Here is a 20,502-nt window from a genome sequence, read left to right as displayed (position 1 = left end):
TAAGCTATTGAGTTGACAAAGTATCTGGCAGAATCCTATCTAGCATGCCATCTGCTAACATCATGGGGTACATCTCAAAAGAACAGTATTCTCTTACAGAGAAAGGAGGTAGAAATTGTGTTGTCGGGTGTCCTAGATCACCTATCTGCAGGCTAGAGAATTGGCTTTCTGCTCAAATGCAATCTTGTTTAATTTCCCAATCTATTTCAGCACATTGAGTAAGACAGGCAGTTTTTCCTATTCACCATTGTGAGCCATGTGGTTTACATTTTAATGAATATGTCTTTGTTCTCTGACAGGTGTTCATAATTGGGCTTATAGCTGACAGAAAGTTCCAGCACTTTAACCCTGTTCTGGAGACCTACATTCGAAAGCATTTCAGTGCCACACTGGCATACACGTGAGTTAATTACCCTCTGTACAGGTAGACTTAGGACATTTAATAACAAATTATATCCCATTTTGTGATTAGCAGATTTATCAGACTCTCTATATGATTGTGTTTGTAGGAAGCTGACCAAAGTTCTGAAGAACTATGTGGACAACGCTGAGAAGCTGACAGAACAGCTACTGAAGGCCATGAAGGCTCTGGAGTACATCTTCAAGTTTATTGTCCGCTCCAGAGTCCTCTTCAACCAGTATGTCCTGATGCACACATAATATGCACATACTGTGATACTGTGACAAAGAACAGTGTGTTGTTGACTACAGGGATAAATATATATCAATATATTTTCATATATATCTTGGGTGTGTTCAAGAATAGTGATGTACTTGTGACTACACTTAACTGTGTTGTAGCGTTGAACCATTGTACATTGTGAAGGGCAGGATTTTCAGCCCGGGCATGGTTACTCTTTGAATAGAATATTTTTTGTTTACACATGGTGGTTTTGCACAGCTCAAAAATGTGCTCAAATGAAAAGTGAAAACACAAATGTTGCAGTCATCATCATCAGTGTCTCACCAAAGTGCAAGCAAACAGTTGTTAAAAAGAGTTAAATACAAGATTAAAGACACACATGCGCACGTGTCTTAATTGCTGTAGTTGTTCCTTAAATAATATTTTCAGTTTCAGTGTTATTTCATAATAAAAATCAATATTGTGTGCAGCATTGATTGTGTTCTCCACAGTATGCCACTGCTGGGAAATAAAGTTGAAACAGGTAAAAGTGAATGATCTTTGGTTGAGGTAATTTCTATGGATGTATTTATAATTGGCTGTGGGGATGTTAAATGGATGATAATGTTGTAGAGCCACGGAATGAAGCTGTTGGCGGCTGAGGGGCTGATGTATGATCCTGGTCTAATTGAGTGTGCAGAGTTTGATTGGTTTTCTGTTCGATGTCTAGAGGGCACTCTGTCCTTTACCTCACTTATCAGACTGCAGCAACGTCGCACTCACTTGTAGAGCTGTCCATGTTCACAGTGTGAGCCCAGCGGTTTCTTTCACAGGATAACCGAAAACAACCTCCAACATTAAAGTGCACCTGCCGTCTGTGCTTTGTTGTCGTTGAAGCACTTTCTTTGGTTGGTTGCCAGAATCAGCTCTGTTGGGCCATTATTGCTGAGTGACTCAGAGTTTGAAATTCTTCTAAACTGTGAAGTTGCATTTGTTGAAGCTTTCATGCAGCTCTGACGAAGAAGGTGTCATGGCTATACCAGCATGTGTTCGGCTTTTCATTGCGGGCCAGTGGGACTATGAAATGGCAAAGGAGACACTCTAATCACACACTTTCCCCCTGTGATTTAAAACTGGTGTGGCTGTCCGAGGTTGTGGGAGCCCTGAGACGGATGCCTCTAATCCCATGATTTCTGTAAGCCCTCAACAGTGACTATCCTGGATCATGTAATACCTGTAGCACTATGAGAGATTGTGGCACCAAAAAAAATCCCCTCTCTGGATTAAAGCCAGTGAAATCTGATGTAGTGGGAGCAATCTAAACACTTCACCCCTCTTTGACCTGCCTCCCTCTTCTTCAGTGTGTGTTTTCTAACAGTTTCCTTTTCTCTCACGAATCCTAATTTTCATTCTTTTAAATCTGAGCGGTTGACACACTTAATTACTTTGCAGAGAGCACAACATGGCTCATTTACAGTTTGGGAGATTTATGGCCTCTGCAAGTGGGATGAATGCATTTGCATTTTTGGGGGATTATGGAGGAAGCCCTGCTTTGTGTTCCCATGCACTTAGAAATTGGGGGAAGTGTTTTCTACAATTGTTCTGTGATTATTGGCTTTTAGTTGCTGCTGGGCAGCATTTTCTCCACATAACCAAACTAGCAAAAGAGACATTAGTAAAACTACGTCCCTGACAAGTAAAGTCACTGAACCCTTACATGACATTTGCTTTCTGTTCCTCATATAGTATTCCAGGAGAGTCATCAGCATAGATCATTAATTTTTCAGATTTTTGTTTCCACATGACAGCAGGCAGGTGCTTCGGGGTCTTGTCGTCTTGTTTTAAATGCTAATCTGGCTGGCAGCAAGAGTGATGTCTGTGGTTCTGATTCAATAATATTTGCATTGATAACACACATGGGCCATTTTGCTGGCTGCTTTTAATGATTTAACAGGGAAGCATCAAACTCTTGTCATTTCCACTGCAGGCGGGGCTGTTTACACAGGGATGAAACAAACAACAGCCTTGTGATCATCTGCCAATGTAATGCTCTACTTCATCTCCTCCCAGGCTCTATGAGAACAAAGGAGAAGCTGACTTCATGGAGTCCTTGAGGAACCTTTTCACATCCTTTAATGACATGATGAACAGTAATTCAGAGAACACTGGCATGGTAAAGGTAGGCTGACTATCACACAAGTTCAACTGCATACTATCGCTCAAACTGAGTGCCAAGAAATATCTGCTGCTGCGTGAATAGTAAATAACTGCTGTTGTGTGAATAGTAAATAAATCTGCTGGGATTTGCTTTGGATGACATATTCATATAAGGAGATGGAGATGCATTGGAGATGCATTCGTCTTGTTAAATGCAGCTTAGTATACATTAACGTCAAGGTTCCTTCTGATCATTGATGGTCTCTATGTCCTGAAGTATTGGTTTTCTTCACCTTTGTCACATCTCTTTGTGCAGATTTTCCTGATCTTTACTCTCTCCGTGTGACTGCACATACATACACCATCAGGGCTGCATATGAAATAAAGTGATGTATATAAGAGGGCATCTTAAATAGGTACTTAAAGGAATAGTTCACCATTTTGGGAAATACGCTTATTCACTTCCTTCCCGAGAGTTAGATGAGAAGATCGATACCATTCGTATGATGTACGATAAATATGAAGCTACAGCCAGCAGCCGGTTAGCTAAGCTTAGCATAAATACTGGAAAAGGTAACAAAATCCACCTACCAGCCCCTCTGAAGCTCACTAATTACATTATATCCTGTTAATTGAAGCCATACAAAAAACAAAGTATAACAACGACAAGTTGTGGTCTTAAGGGGGTTTGAGAAGTATAAATGCATAGATAGAATGGGAGCAGCCCAAGAATTGCCTTGTATATTAAAGTATACCACTATGGGTACCTGCGGCCAGAACTGGCCATCCTACCTGTAAGAAAAGCTCACAGTGGTGAGTCTAGGCTTCGTGATGAATCTAAGCATGGTAAGCTGTATCAATCATATGCAATGCCTGAGCAGAGGTATGCATATATAAAAGATGCCCATAGTCCAACACAGGTAAAAACAAATAGTCCAGCACAAACAAAATGTGTGTTTGTGAGCTTTAGAGTTGCTTGCAGATGGATTTTGTTACTGTACCAGGGCCAGGGCAGAGCCAGGATAGCTGTTTTCAGTCTTTATTTTAAGCTACGCTAACTGATATGAGCGTGGTATTGATCTTATGTGTATTTGTCAAAATGTCGAACTATTCCTTGAAGGTCAGGGATAAGTCGGGAACCTCAATACTTTTTAGGTACAGACCGAAATGCACCTACAGCGACCAAAAATCAAACACTGAATTACTCATAGTTTGCGTGGAATGCTTTGTCTGATTCTTAGTCTTGTTTACTTATTCTCTGATCATATACTGTATGTCCTAATTTAAATCAAAACTTTGCTCATTTTAAGTTTATGTAGAGCTGCTTGTGTCATCATCAAACAGTGACACATTTGAAAAGGTTGGCTTATTTTTTTAATTTGTATTGGTACCTGTACAGGTATCAAAAACGAAATGAGAACTTGATATTGTACATTATATTTTACTATATCTCTATAAAATATGAATATATGTAATATAGAAAAAGTTAGACTCCTCAGTAGTTCATTTGTTTCTTCATCACAAAGGACTGTGATCTCAGGCACCGCAGACTGAATTTTAAATACTGGTCAAGTGACATTCCGTATTTGTTATTATTGGATGTAGAAGGAGTGTGGTGTTATTAGTCATTCAGCAGAGTTGATATGTTAAGGCTTTTTTGTGCAGCCCTAACCTTTCAGATTTTTCTTGCATCCATACATTATGTATGTTTGTTCTGTGTTGGTTTCTCTTGTCTATCTGTACTTCTATATGTGTGTTTGTGTTTTTCCTCTCTCTCTGTTTCACTCTGACCTTGACTGTCCTGTGGTCTGGGGCTCCTCTGGCCTTCTGCTCTTTAGCTGCTCCTTAAGGTATTTATTTCACTGCCTTGCTCCTTCCGCCTTTAAACTCTTTCCATTGTGTTTTCATTTCATTGTCCTTGACCCCAAACTCAGTGACTCTAGATTTGAAACAAACACACAAGCATATATTTTTTGGCCATTTTGTGCAGATACACTCAAAACCACACATGCGCACACAAGCTCATGTGCACACACCTATGCTTTTAGAGATAACATAATCACAGTGTACATGCACCTTGGCACACCTACAGTAGATCCATGTGCACGCTCAACCATAAGAAAAGCTCAAGAGTCAATTAGGAGTCACTTGCTGTGTAATTGGGTGAGATATTAGCTTTACTGTCAGTAAATTAAAAACTGATCTTGAGGAACGGACATGAAAGCAAGGAGTCCTGGTTCCTTCCCAAGTCCGCCCTTGTGAAAGCACTGTGACAGGTGGAAGCTAATGAGCAGTCCCATCATACCTCAAGTCTGAATCCTGATGAACATCTGGACAGGCCGACACACATGCAGGCGAAAACTTTGACAAACTCTCAGAGACACACACACACACACACACACACACAAATACATGCTTCTGGTGACTGTGAGGCACACGCATGATTAGGGGCAAGAGACACAACTCCACTGAGACTTGGGGTGGCACTTCACACAACACATCCCTGCACAACAGGTGGCACTTTAGTTGTTGCTGAGAACAAAGTAAAAAAAAACAACAACATTCTGTTAAAATGGCTTCTTTGATGGGTAAACAGATGCAGTTTACATTTTATCAGAAAGAGCCTAGATGGCTATCTGAATCAAAATCAAACAGCACCTTTGAAATCCAGGTTTCAGTCTCCCCAACTCTTTCTGTCTGCAGAGAGAGGTGAAGGTGTTGAGTTATGCATATTAAAACACTAAAAATATCTATTGAGATGAGAGTAGATTAAAGCTGGATTTTATCTGGCGGTCATGACTATATCCATGTTTACAAAATCAAAGATACTGTTCAATGCTCTGAATTCATTCTCTGCCCGTACTTGCCGAGATGTTTAGAAATATGTTCTTTGGAAAGGATTTCTAACAGAATTTGTTCTCACATAATTACATTTGTTGAAGTCAGTAACAAAGTATTTTCTCTCTTAACCTCATTTGAGCATTGCTAATAACCTTTCACATATTTTCTGAAATAAACCATGCACTATAATGAACAGTGGATTGTACCAGGTGACGTCCAGTGTGCTACATCTGTATGGCTAATCAACCTGCATGAGACAGACTGGCACTGCTGCTAATTTGCACAGATGCTGTATATACACCCCAACGCACCTTGGCCAGCATTTAGCAGCAGTCAATCGGAGAGGGAAGTGTCAGCTTGGTTAATCATTCCCATTATTAATGGAATGGCTCTGTAATCAACCACTGGGTGCACGCACTTGATTACTTTATTATCGTATTGTTGGCCAAATGTAGATCACATTTGGTTGTTTCTATCAAGGATCTCATTACAGAGAGAAATTCCCTTGCTCCCAGTTTATTTATTACACGTCTTAACATCACCCCCTGCCCTCAGGTAGACTGAATGAAATAAATTAACAGATACAGTAGGAAGAGAATTCAAAGGAGTTGCGCTTGTATGTCTGGGGTTGGTTTATAACAGCATATAACAGTAGCCACTAATCATATGGACCTGTACTGTTGAGTATGAGCAGAAGTGGCTGGTATGAATGTCCAGCTTTTTTTGTGTGTGTGACTTCATCTGATAGGTTGTTAATAAAAGCATAGTCACTCATAGAAAGCCTAGGTAGTGAAACATACTGCTCATCATAATAAAATTTGGTCTTGGTCATCAACTGTTAAATTGTTCTTGCTTAATCAAGCTACCAGACACATTTACACTTAACTACACACAACACAACAACACACAATTCCCACCTTGTGGAAAATACCGTATTACATAATGTAGGATGGAGTAACTTACTAAATATCAATCAATGACAGAACTATTTAACTTAGCTGAAAATTATTTGGTAATGTTTTTTTGTTTGTTTTTTTCTGGTTAAGGGTGCTGCACTGAAGTACGTTCCCACCATTGTCAATGATGTCAAGCTGGTCTTTGATCCAAAGGAACTAAGGTAATTTCATATGATCCATTGCATATTCTTATTCTCTATTGTTGTTACAATGACACCTGCAGTACACAATTAATAATTTGAGGGAAAAGTATTCGATGGTAGAGGAGAGCTTGTCACCATAGCAGACCATACAACTCTCTGTGAACTATCTATGTACTTGTTTCTTTTTTTGGTAAGACCTGACTATAATATGCATCTTTCTGTGAGTTGCTCAAACAGACGGGGGTGTTGCTGAAGAGCACCACAGCAGCTCATTAAAGCAAATGTTTAGAAAATGTTAAAATTGGACTTGAATGTCTTTTTGGAGAATGAAAGGAGAAATCTTAATTGCTTTTGCTTTTCGAAGTGCCTGCTTGAATTAAAATTTGTTTAGATATATCCCTAACAAGCTGATGGGGTATTGTGCTGCTGTAAAGGCTTAGGAGCACTTTTTTTTTTTTTTTTTTTTTTTTTTTTTTTTTGTCTGGCTCTCTACCTCCGGCTGTTTTTATTCAACAACTCATCATTCAGTAGCTATACTGTGATGGGCACTGGTTAAATATGCTCAGGTTGCCTTGGAAACCCACTGACTGTTCCACTCAGGTGTCCATTTCAGTTAATGTTGTCTACCGTAAATGTCATCCGCTATAGCTTAAAGCGTGTCTTAATTATAAATGACTTATGAAGTATCATATGCTGATGTTACTGTGGAAATAAATTCTTATTTGTAATAATGTTGAATTAAACAGAACAGAAAATTTGATAATCTGTTCTTATCATCTGAATTACGCATTCTTACTATTATAGAAATGAATGGACTGTACAATTTTAAATGACCTTCATAACCTTTGACCAAGATTTAAGTTCCATGTTTTTTGGGAGCAGTATTTCAAAACTATTTTTCAGACCTGAGCAGACATTGTGTTTGTGACAAATGCCTCATGGGTGTGCCCTTGATTTTCTGTCCCATTTGAATCTCTTATGCTGCAAGGACACAGCACAAAAACAAAATAGAATGGCCTCATTTATATTTACAAAAATGTGAAGAAAGCTTTTCTAATATATTCAGTGAAATACTTTTAGCTGCAAATGAGTCTTTAAAAACACATATTTCATTCACATTTTGGTCAAGTATCTTATCATCTGTAAATATTAAGTTCAGACGAATATAGCCATACATGAGTCACAGATTTTGTCCTCATTGTCTCATTATGAAATATGCATTCTGTACACAGATAGTTACATCAATAGGTTGGAGAACTTGGGGAGATCAGCAGGTTGCTTCTGACCAGTCTAATGTTTGTCAGTAAAAACTAAACTACTCTTTTCCTAATGATGTAATGTTCCTTCTGTTGAAAGTTAGGAGCGAGGTTGAATAAAAAGGAATTCTGCAAAAAGTGGTAGAGCCAAAAGCTGCACACTTTTGGCTCTTTCTTGGGTCCGTCTCAGTCAGATTATCTTAAAATAATTCTATCAATAATCAGAAGCTTTACATGTTGGATCAAAAAAGGATGTGTATTTTGTTGCGAGGTTTTCCACCGCCGCTAATGTAAGGAGAAATGAATACACGTTTGTGAAGTAAAAGAGAAGTACAATTTCACACAGCCAAGGACATATACTTGAAGATTGAGGCTGTTGTTAATTTAATCAAAAAAGATGAGACAAGATGCTGACAGGATCTGTCCACCTCCGCTCCCTTAATCAAATTTCTGATGGGAATTATTTTATTGTTTTAATGAATACCATCCGAAACACTCTTGACACTGGGATGTATTTTTATATTTTTATGGCCTCTGAAAGACTGGCACAAGTAGTGCTACTCCATGTGGGTATTTTCCAGACCTTGAAATGTGCTTTGCCTGTTCATTTGCAAGCACTCAGCAAGGAGCCCCTTCCATTTGCCCACATCCAGCACCTGGGCAGCTGCCATTTCCACAGCAGATTCTGGGCCACACAGGACCGCCAATCCCTGCCTCTGGCCTCCACTCCAACACTATCACAACCACAGTGAAGGGGTCTTTGGTCTGTGGTCAAAGGTGGAAGACAGTCTTTCAGCCCATCTATTCTGTCTACCGTGCACCATTTTCCTGTTCAGCTCTCAGTGATTTTTTTTCTCTCACATTCCTTCTCGAACTTAATTCACTGAACGGCATTGCTCATTATTAATTGTGTCATTCATGATAAGGCACACAAAATCTTTTAACCAGAAACCATTTTTACATTTTTGGATATGAAAGATAATTGACTGATGACCTTCCCCACATTCCTTCCTTGTTCTGTGCAGCCAATGGAGCCATATGCTCTCCAGCTATATGATGAAGTGCAGTAATACACAAAAACTGGCACTTTTATGGGGTTGGAGAGACAGTTTGGACTGCTTTTGAGAAAAGATGATTGAATTATTGGGTCACACCTGTCCTGGTTAACAGTTCCACTAAAGTTAATAATATATAGTATTTGTGTTGAAATTACCTGGCCGAAAGATCGATTTTCACTCTAGTAACAATGAGGTGAGACAAGATAACAAGCGCAACGCTATGTGCTCTGCCATGTTTTTTTGTAGTTTGAGAGGAAACAACATCAGAAAAGCTTTTGATTTCAGCTTTGATTCTGAAAATTGTGGTCCTTATGAACCATTCACTTAGCCATAAATCACAGGCCTGGCTCTTTTTCCTGCCTGAGCGAAGGTGGCATCAGCTGTTCCTGTTGTTAGCACAAACCTGGCTGAGCGGCTGAGCTCGATGCGACCAAATTGAAGCCTTGGGGGTGGGGGTGTTTCATCCCCTGCCAGAACCTTTTCTCTCCTCCTTGAGCCTCAGCTTGCCAGCATAACAAGCATCCGGCCTCTTCATTGAGGAGAAAACGGTCAGCTTTATGTGTGTGCTTGAATGTGGATTTATCTTTCAGGCTCTGAACTGTTGAATGCTCATAGTTTGATCTTGCTGAGCTACATGTTGGTTGTCTTAAGAAAATTAATCATCAGTTCAAAAATATTTAGTTGAATAGTGTGCATTGGCATACAAGGCTGTGTATAACTAGACATCCTTCAGGCCAATAGCTTTGTGAAACAGAAGCGGATGATGAACGTTTAACATCTATTGAAACCACTGGAGGTGAAGAACTGTGTAGGTGTACAGACTGTACTGACTTGACTGTCAGTTTTGTTAAACCTGTTGGGGAACTCAGACTTTTATAATTGTATGCATATGAAGTTAGACCTTAGCAAACATCTTACAAGGTCTACTTATTGGATATTTTGTACCTGTCAGCCAAACCTTTTATAGATTTAAAAAGCTGATTGTTAAATAAGCAAATAAATACCTGAGAAGTGAATGTACTTCATCACATAAATACAAAACTCCTGTAAATCAGTCACTGTCCTTGTCATTTATTTGCAACATCGACTGCTATCCTCTAATACAATCAGTGATGGCAAAATCTGTCTCTGTTAAGAAACTGTTCTCAGAGTTCATCCTAGGTCAGTTCCTGTGGGTAGGTTGACAAATCTGTATTGTCTCATGTTATATATTGTTATATCCTCCAACCCTTGCCAGAATATGTGAAAAGTACCTGTGTGGGTGTGCAGAACCTTTTAATTACATTTTGGATGATTGCTCGTGATGGGAAGCAGTCAACCAGCCCAAGATGCCTGATCAGTTTGACCTTTTTGTCTTTATTGTCCTCCTGTCTCCGCAGCAAGCTGTTCACCGAGTTCATCCTAAAGGTTCCTCTGGGTCGCCTGGTGAAACAGAAACTAGACTGTCTGATTGACATTGTCCACAGCGATCTCTTCACTCATCACGGTGAGAGCACACACACGCACGTACACATACATACACACACACAATCTGTACTCACAGTTCTTCCGTGCATGTGCCTTCACTCACGGTGCAGTAATATAGGCAATCACACACTCCACCTGCCTCCCCTAGGTAGCCCTATGTGAGCCCACAGGAAAGGTCATTGGTGAGGTGTAGTGAAAAGCCCTCTTGTTATCTAAGAGAGTTAAGCATCCCCACTGCTAAAATCACCTGGTCTGTATCAGAATATCAGTATTCCCATTTACCCCGTCTTCAAGTCTCAGCCCCTGCTTTCCTCTCTGTTTGACTATTTAATCCTTTTTCCTTAAGTGTGTTTATCAGGTAATTTCTGTTCTCGTTTCCCTTTCCTTGTCTCACCCAAACAGCACTCCACGGTCATACACATTCACTCCAACACTTTCATAATACACTTGGGAACCATGCTAGTGTATATTTTGGCCATGTTGTAGTAATTTTAAATATGAAGGGCAGGGATGTAGAGATGGTTAATGAGAACCTGTACCTCCAGTCTCTGCAGCAGACTAGCCTGCGGCGTCCTGCAGACAGGGCCCTGCTCCAGTGATGGTCAAGGGCCAAGCATTTTGCCAGAGGCAGCAGGCCTCTGTGGCCATGTTAGGTTAAGTCCTGATTTAGAGACAAACATGCTCACACACATATACTGTATGTGGTAGTAAATTAAATGCAAAGTTCTTAACACAATAAAATAGCAACAGTGATTTAATGTGGCTGGCAGGGACAACACATGCCTCAGAGCAGTCGAGTAACGTAAAGGAAGTGGACAACAATTATCCAGTTATACGGTTCCTCTCTGCCTCCATCGATGTTCAGTGTTGTTCAGTGGTGTTGTTCAGATGTTCAGCATGAATGTACAGAAAATGAAAGATGAAATGGAATTTGGACAGGGTGTAATGGGACGTTTGTCCTATTGAATAATATCTGATATTGAACATAACACAGTGTAAATCTCTCTGCCTTCAACTTAATGATCCGGTCCTTTCATACTTGTGCAACATAAAATTGTCTGATTGGTTTGTCCGGTTTAGTGAGTACCTATTGAATGGCAAAGCTCAGTGTGTGGTCCTCTGGTCCTTAATATTGATCTGTTGCTGTAATTGTGGACAGGCAAGCCTTCCTGATGCTTGTGAATGGCCTGCTGATCAGCAGGGGGGCGTGTTGCTGTGATGTAGATATAGACTCTTGCACTGCTCATTTCCTACAACAGCTCCACCCAGTGGTGCTCCAGTAGTCTTTGAGGTGCATGTGTGTTTTAAAACTGTGCAAAACCAGTGATGGAGAAAGCCTAATTGCCAAGTAAAACTGTCCTTTCCACATCAGTATCAAGCTGAGCTCCACTTTGGAGATGTTTTATTACAGGTAATGACCGCTGCGATGAGCAAATGTGTTAGCCAGGCAGTTTTTAAGGTGGTCTAATCAGCTGTAGTAAGTGCATATGCTCATGGGACTCATTGTTAGATGCACCTTGATCCCCAGGTGGTCCATGAAAGGTTCCCTTGCCAACCAATCCCAAAGTGAAATGTACTGGAATGCTTGGAGCAAACGAATGCCCAGCAACACGCATCTACCTAGATGCTCAACCCTCAACATGGAGTTTGTTAGCAGTCTCCACAAGCTCATCAATATGCATTGAATGTGTTCACTGATGGAAGTGTTTTCTTTCCTGTAGGCTGCACAGTGATTAACATATTAACTGTTTCTGTGTAAAAGCGTGTCTTAAATTAGTATTTTTCAGTCCCTGATGGGCTTATTTCTGTTCAAAATGACGACTTTAGACAATAAGATGACGTCCCTTTCTCCATGGGTTTTATCTATACGTTTGAAATCCTTGGTATGCACATACCATCCCCTACTCGGATGAAAACTTAATGTACTCAGAAAAGAGGGACGATGTTGTGTCACCTTCACCGTTGATGATGTAAAAGGAGAGAGCGGGCGGGCGCATAAATCACTTGCAAATGGGCTCATTGGAAGAGAACAAATATGTCAGCTGGTCTGTGTTAAAGGGGAAAATCACTGTAGCGTCTAAAATCTGTTTACGCTGGAAGTTTGAGGAGAGCGCTCATGGCCTAGCTTGATAGTTCCAGTCTGCTTGTCCCGCTCCCACCCTGCTACTAGTGTGTGTGTGAGTATATGTACGCTCACATGTCTAAGTCCATTCATGTGTCTGTGTGTGTAACCACCTGTGTGTATTTTGAGTTTGGAGGAAGCACAAAGGGAATGAGGATTGGACCTCTGTAAAAACAAGGTATTAAACACTCCACACAATGTTAGACGCCCTCAGATAGGAGATTTGTTGTTGTGTTCGAGCCCTGGGAGATTACTAAGCACATACACATGTATACATAAAAACACACAGTTTTTGTCTTTAAGCTCTATCAGGCGGATAGCTTTGTGGTCTATCCCACATCACCAAAAATATTTCAGCTGTCACTGTGTATCAGAGATAGCTAACACATGACAAGGCAAACTCTTAACATCCATAATGTTTCTTTTCAGGTATTTGCCAGTGAAAGCTTTATGTGAATAATAGCTGTGTTGTAGGGCAGTTTGTCCACAATACTGCCATCAGACATAGGTGCCTATTAACTAATGACTTTTCAGATGTTTAGTCAGAGCATTTGTCCATGCTCTAAACTCTGTCAAAGTTTTACATTGGCAAAATGACAGGAAGTCAATCGCATGTTTGGGTATAGCCACTATACTGAGGGGCTCTAGAGATGGATCGAGAGTCGATACGTCTTATACTTTGGTCCAAAGTGAAATATCTTGACAACAATTGGATAGATTGTGATAAATCCTAATGACTTTGATGAGGTGGGCTTTCATCTTGCGCCGCTAACGAGACTCCACTTTTCCCACACACAAAGTTCCTGAAAGGATGTTGCGAGAAATGATGGTGGGATTTCCATGTGATTTGCTGTGGATAATCATGGTCCTCAGAAGATAAATATTCTTGATTTTGATGACCTCCTGCCCTGTCCTGTAGCACCACACTCAGGCTACTTTTTACACAAGATACCTCAAAATATACAGGAAAGACTGCCATGACATTTGCTGAGCAAAATCACTCTCGACAAAGAGTGAACCCTTTTGATTTAGGTGTCAGCTCAACCTTTCAGCTTGTGCCACCCATTTGTTTTTGTATGTAATATGTCTCAAAATGTAATTGGTGGATTACTGTGAAATTGAGTGAGCAATTCAATGATCCTTAGAGGATAAGCCTTGTGTATTTTGGTCACAATGTTACCTTTCTTATTGCACCACCCTTCAGCCAAAAAAAAATTGACAAATATTGGTACACTGTCATCCTCATCAGAGGATAAACTCTTGATTTGGGTAACGACTTTCCTGTGGCGTCACCTTCACCTTCCATCCATTATTTTTTTGCTGGGATGTAATGAGCATTAAACCCTCAATGGACTGCCACCATAGCTATAGTTTTAGTCTTATTTATTAATTTCTTACACACATCTCCCACTTGCTCTTGATGCCTCTTGAGTGTCTTTTTGAGTATTTTTTTTTACACAAACACACACACTCTTACAACAACTTTATGTTGATTGGTGTCATTTTATAACATAATTGCAAAATAATGATTAATCATTTGAACCCCATATTTAGTTGATATACTACTATATATTCAAGACGGAGCTTCCTCCTTACATTGGGATTATTAAAAGCAATTCAAAACGAGTCCAGCAGCCATGAGAGAGTTCCTAGATTGCTGGAAGAGAATCATCCTGTAATTGATGAACTAATCAATGCCTGAGTCATTAAAAATGAAATTTAAAATTCTCCAGGAGAATTCTCCTTTATTTGTTGAATTGCTAATTGCTACGTAATGCATTCATTAGCCTTTTATTACAGAACCTCATCATGGTCTCTGTGTGGAGCTCTGGCTTATGGCTTATAGTTATTTCCAGTAATACTGACCGACTGAAATACAGTAGAAACAGCTTCTGAAGACATGAAGACATTCACCCCAGTCAAAGATGCTGTTCTGTGTGTTTTTTTTTTTTTTTTTTTTTTTTGGTGTATGTTGAAATAAAAGCATCAATTTTTCTTCTCTTCATCTCTCCATGAAATCACTCCATACTGTTCAGTTTTACATGTCGTTCCTTTAGTAAGAAACACTGCATGGATTCAACACCTCTGGGTATTGTTTATGAAGAGTTCATCATCGTACATGCAATTCATTATGCGTTACATCCTGCTGTTTATCATTTTTTCATGATTTCAGTATTGACAATTGGCAAAATTTTATGTTTGTGTGTGTGCGTGTTTTGATGAGTAATGAAGTTAAAATTTTATTTTGTCCCAGTTGATTGGCTTATTAACGCTGTAACATTATCTGTGAAGCAGAGAGATTGTACTGATTTGAATTGAAATCCTTTGCTACTGTGGCCATTTAGAGCAGCGGCGTCTCTACACCTTGCTATTATAAAGATTGTTATTTGAGTACTGTTGTCCCTGTACTCTGCCACTGTATTGGTGATGATTTCACCAATACAGTGCTGCCACTGTACTGGGTACTGCTCTTCTGTTCTTATTCTTTTCTTTTAACATGACATTAATATCAATACTCTGCCTTTATGTTTGTGAGAAAGACTGCATGGGGGCATTGAGAAGTGTTTTATTTTTACAATGTATTTTCTTTTCCTTTCTTAAAAAGGGGTTATCAATTTATGTTTATACCAGTTATATGTAGCAGTGGACAGACAAACTGGTATGTGATTGCTTTCCTCTCCATAAATCTATAAAATACTCACTTAACCCCCTAACCGATACTCCCGATCTTCTAAATTGAACCAACCTAACTCCAGTACTTGTCCCTAGGCTTTAAATATGACCCACACATACACAAATGCCACTAAGATTGGAATCAGAAGGTTTAATAAAAAATATGATAATTTTGTGGCAGACATGCCTCCATGAGAATACTTTCTGGCTTATCGCTGCTGGTCCTCCATGTCCAATTGCCAACGAAATTCTCTACCCTCTGCATATGGAAATTCACCTTTTGATGTTACTGTCAACATCAGCCGAAATATTTTGGTTGGGTTTGGTTGCATGTTGTGTAGAATTTTAATTGTAACTGTAGTAGGTTGTTGTTTTCTGCTGCCTTTACTTGCTACTTTAGGTGCAAAGGGGACATAAGTAAACAGTTTTATTAAACATTAATGCTTTAAGATTTGACATTCACAACACTTCAACTACCACTGTTACCCACTGGAGCAGTAGGAGGTTAGGTGTTTTGATTAAGGACACCACAACAGTGGACAATGTTGGAGGGTGATCAGTTTGGCCAGTTTGGCCAGAAGTTTCACGCTGATGTTGAGATATAATAAGCTGAGCTGTTGGGTGACACAGTTTTTTCAAGGGAGGTTTTTGATTGTTCTCTGAAAATGTTTATGGCTCTGATTGGCTTTGTTCTGACAGTTGTACTGTTGTACTGTAACTACTCCAAGGGATTTTTGGGAGCTTTTGCCACGTTCAGTTTAATTAATTAATTTATTCTCTACATAGTTTTAATTTAATCCTCTGAGCTGTGAGGAAGCCATTAACAAGCTGCGTGCATCTTCATCGAGAGCGTGTTGAGAGCATATGCTGCACTGCCTTGTGCGATCCATCATCTGCTCCATGTGTTGAGCGACATTGTGAATGTGTGTATTTGGTGGTGTCCCTGCAGATTGCCGCGAGATCCTCCTGCCGCTGATGACGGACCAGCTGAAGTTCCACCTGGAGAAGCGGGAGGAGCCGAAGGCTTGCTGCCAGCTGCTTAGTGACATCCTGGAGGTGCTCTACAGGAAGGATGTGGTGAGGAACACAGCTCTCGAGATTTCTGTATTTTTATTTCCCTCTGGGATAAATGGTAGCATAACAAGGGGATCCAGGAGTCCCTCCATAAAGAAGAAGCACGTTTCGACAGTGGTTATTTTACTGAATAGCTACTAATCAGTGTGCTGTTCTTAATTTATTTTATTGCCCTGAGAGGAGCACATTTTACAGCACTGTTAATTTCCTCACCTGTAGAGTTGGCTGTGCTCAGTAATTCATTGCTCAGGGTGGCTAGAGGCCATCTTCAACACCACGAACTTGCTCCAAGAACATGGTGATGAGCTCGGCTTTACTCCTTGGTGTTTCAGAGTCAGTTATGTAGCCAGTCAAAGCTAATGATTTTTTTCATAATTGATTAATCTTATAAAGGGGCAGAAAATAGTCACAAGTTCCTAGAGCTGAAGGTGATGTCTTCAAATTGCTTGATTTGTCTGACCAAGAGTCCAAACCCCCAAACCATTAAATTCACAATTACATAAAACAGAGAAAAGCAGCAAATTTTCACACCTGAGAAGCTGAAAACAGCAAATGTTTTTCGTTGATAAATGACTTTAAATAATGAATTGTTACATTTGTTGTCAACTTTCTGTAGCTAATGGATTAATCTACTACTTATTTAGTTACTGAAATAAATTTTTCACAGGAGTCAACATCCCTCACACTCAGGCATCAGTCTCAGACCTCACATGCACACATGATAACACACACACACACACACACACACACACACACACACACACACACACATGAAAACACTCAGCTTCTTCACAAGTGTGTTTCATCCTCCTCCATGCCCAGACTCCTGATGTCCTCCCTCAGGCCCTCTCAGACTCCCCTCGCCATTGATCACCACGGCCTGGCCTCCCACACTCCACTCTGCTAGGGATTATCCACCTCTCCCACGTGCTCTCCCTTTCACACTCCTTCTCTCTCTCTCTCTTGTTTTGCTGCTTCCTCTCCCTGCCTTGCTTTCGCTTTCATACCTGTCCTGCACTGCACACTTCCATAGACTCACATGCACACGTAGATAAGGAAAGAAATACAATGGGAGCGAAAACAACTGTGAATACTTCTGTCCACTTGAGTTTCTAAGTTATCAAATGACTTATACCTTGTTAGGAATATCTAAATATATAAAATCTGCACTCTTTCTTCATGCGCTGGGTTTGTGTAGGAAGTTTATACAGGCCGGGATTTTTCTTTAAAAAAAAAAAGTGTGGGAATCACGTGGGTTTTCACCGAAGATGTGCGTCACCCTTGCTGTTTTGGAAGGCAGTATCTGAAGCTCCCTCGTCAGATGTTTTATTCTCCCCAGTGCACAGACTCGCAATTCCCCCCACAGACAGTAAGAGACAGCCCTATGCTCACTCAAACTCACTAATAAGCAAGTCGAAGGAAAATTGTCCTACAACGGTACAACTGCCCCATGGGTGTTTCCCTCTCCAAAAGCTAGGATTAGCAATGTATAAATCATTTTGGCTACATCACTCATATTTGTCAGGTCTCTTAGCACAAAATGTCTTCAAAGTATCTTCAGAATTTCAAGTTTTTGTAGATCAGTTTTTAACATTTTCCATATCTAATGATAAAGACAAACAGGTTATTTATTTTGTAATGCCACAAAAAGCACTTTGTGTTTTTAGTAAGAAGGATGTCTCAAAAACCTGTGGACAGATTTCAGTGAAATTTGGTGGAAAGTTGAGCCATGGACCAAGAAACAAGCAGCTGATTGTTGGTGATCTATCACTACGTGTATTTCTTGAAGTTAAAGCACTTTCAACGATGTCAAAAAATTTGCTTTTTCGCAGAATTTTTTGGGCCCTTATTCTACGGTGATGTATTTTTCTTATTTGTGCAGACAACTGGCCAAATGTTGGTTGGTTGTGGGAAAGTGGACACACTAGAAAATAGAATACAACATGTCATCACAAAAAGTCTTTGAATGTGCTGAACATCACTGTTACATAACAATAAAACGTTTTCAGATGTAGATTTTTTCTTTGTAATGTTAATCATGTTACTTGTGTCATTGTCTCCTTCCTTCCCTATGTTTGTGTTGATATATGTATGTGTGTCTGTATCTTTTGCAGGGTCCCACCCAGTGGCACGTTCAGATCATCATGGAGAAGCTGCTGAGGACTGTTAACAGGACAGTCATTTCCATGGGCCGCGATTCCCCTCACATCGTAAGTTTGTCTGATTCTCTGCAACTATTAGCTGTACACCCACGACTTGCTCTCTTTCAATCTGTATTTTTTTTTTCAGGTTGTCTCACACACACACACACACACACACACACACACACACACACACACACACACACACACTCTTCAATTTAGAGGCCCCTGTACCACAGCCAGCTTTACTCCCACAGGCCCACTGCAACTCCAATTTCATTCCAAAGCTATCATTAAAGGTAAAGTCTACCTTGCCAGAAAGCTCTCGCACTACCTCAATCTGAGAGTGTCTTTGATCTGCTCATATCGTTCTCCAGCCAGCTGTTTGTGTGCCGATCTGTGTGTGTGTTTTGTTTTGCGGTTTCCTGATTTTTTTTTTATGTGTGCGTTTGCCTGTTTGTGTGTCTGATCCCTCAATTATTTGAACATTTCGGATGCTCTTTACTGTAATCTAATCAGCGAACCCCCCCCCCCACACACACACACACATTGCCGTTAGCATCCTTTTACCAATCACTCTCTCTGCTAGAGCAATTAATGCACTTATCAGTCATCGTATAAATATGCTGTCTGCCTGATGTGCGTTGCAAAGCCTTCATCCGTTTTCATGAGTCCGGAGAGTCCAATGAATGTCAACTTCTGAATTCTTTGACTTGTACTATTGCATCCTGTTGATGCCTGTATTCATTAGAGTTGCATGTAGCTTATGTTGTGACTTTGAAAGTGAGACTTGGGTAATAAACATATGTAGTTTTTACGCAAGGTTTTATGATGGAGATTCCTCTGAGGGCACCTAAAGGTACTTTTACTGCCAACTTAAGTACAGCTAAGTGATGAGAGAGACATTTTCTCTGGACTTCAAGTATGTATAGGAAAATGGGAAGTCGTATGACTGATGATATTGATACTTTTACTGTTTGGCTTAGCATCCTTTCTCCTCCTGTCTCGGGTTATATATTGTGTTTGTTTGTGTGTGTGTGTGTGTGTGTGTGTGTGTGTGTGTGTGTGTGTGTGTGTGTCTGTGCACGCACAACACCCTCTCCATCTGGGGAGCAGTAGGAAACGGCATGACCTGTTTTAATAGAAGCTTATCTGCTTTTATTACCAGTCACTGAGCCACACCTGCAGAGAGTGATTTAATAAAGCCAACAGTACCCAGAGTTATTACACACTAATCATCCTGTGTTTGTGTGTGTGTTATGTCATAGTGTTATAATACGTCCGCAGCACTCCTGCGTCTTCTCTTACTCTTTTTCATTCTTCTCTTTCTCTCACACATGCTTCTTTTCTTTCTAAGTTCCAGTAAAGTGATTTTGTATTGCAGAGATTCTCTAGCTGTTCTTTCATTCCTTCATTCATAAATGGGGAGACCTCTGTTGTGTAATAGATCTCCAGCATAATGTAAAGCTAATGAAGCTGTGAGTTGAGCCGAGCCCTCCCTTCTGCCCCTTCTCTTCCAGCCCGCTGCCTGGAGGGGGTCTAGGACTCCCACTTACTCTCCCTCCTCCAGTCTTTTCATTTTTATGCCAGGGATACAGACTCTGCATCGTCCTGCCTGTCTCATGGTCAGAGAGTTTGGAAAAGATGTTAGAACTTGGACCAGCTGCCTTTGTGGCTCACCTTCTACTCCTGCTATTTTCCAGCTGTTATTTTTCACTGCAGTGGGGTTTTTGATCATGTATTTCAGATATGGAACTTACGTACCACTTTGTCTAAAAGGCTATAAACACTCATGAAGGCAGCACAGACAGGTCTCCTCTCTGCTGTATTATACTAAGTGCATCCATTTCAGCCTCCCCCTGTGGTGTAGGTGAAATGGTGTTCCCTGCTTCCGGCAGTGGCTGCTGAATAGTGTGAAAGCAGACCAGCCTCCTTTCTGGTTAATCAACCTGCTCTATCCATGACCTTCTGTGGCCCTTATTGAAACTCTAC

The 20,502-nt window shown here is 40.3% G+C and overlaps 1 protein-coding gene across 2 annotated transcripts in view; it reads left to right on the top strand.

Annotated features, from left to right (window-relative positions):
* dock1 (dedicator of cytokinesis 1) overlaps nt 1-20,502 on the top strand; it is a 182,112-nt gene that overhangs the window by 54,357 nt on the left and 107,253 nt on the right. For both annotated transcript variants that reach the window (XM_044178135.1, XM_044178136.1), the window contains exons 21-27: nt 300-400; nt 510-638; nt 2,693-2,801; nt 6,667-6,737; nt 10,413-10,519; nt 16,245-16,372; nt 18,484-18,579. In XM_044178135.1, the coding sequence (XP_044034070.1) occupies nt 300-400; nt 510-638; nt 2,693-2,801; nt 6,667-6,737; nt 10,413-10,519; nt 16,245-16,372; nt 18,484-18,579 (741 nt within the window). The remainder of the gene's footprint in view (nt 1-299; nt 401-509; nt 639-2,692; nt 2,802-6,666; nt 6,738-10,412; nt 10,520-16,244; nt 16,373-18,483; nt 18,580-20,502) is intronic.

Source organism: Siniperca chuatsi, linkage group LG20, assembly GCF_020085105.1.
Source record: "Siniperca chuatsi isolate FFG_IHB_CAS linkage group LG20, ASM2008510v1, whole genome shotgun sequence".
NCBI lineage: Eukaryota > Metazoa > Chordata > Actinopteri > Centrarchiformes > Sinipercidae > Siniperca > Siniperca chuatsi.
The sequence above is the reverse complement of the archived record's forward strand: the minus strand, read 5'-3'. Positions and strand labels throughout refer to the sequence as shown.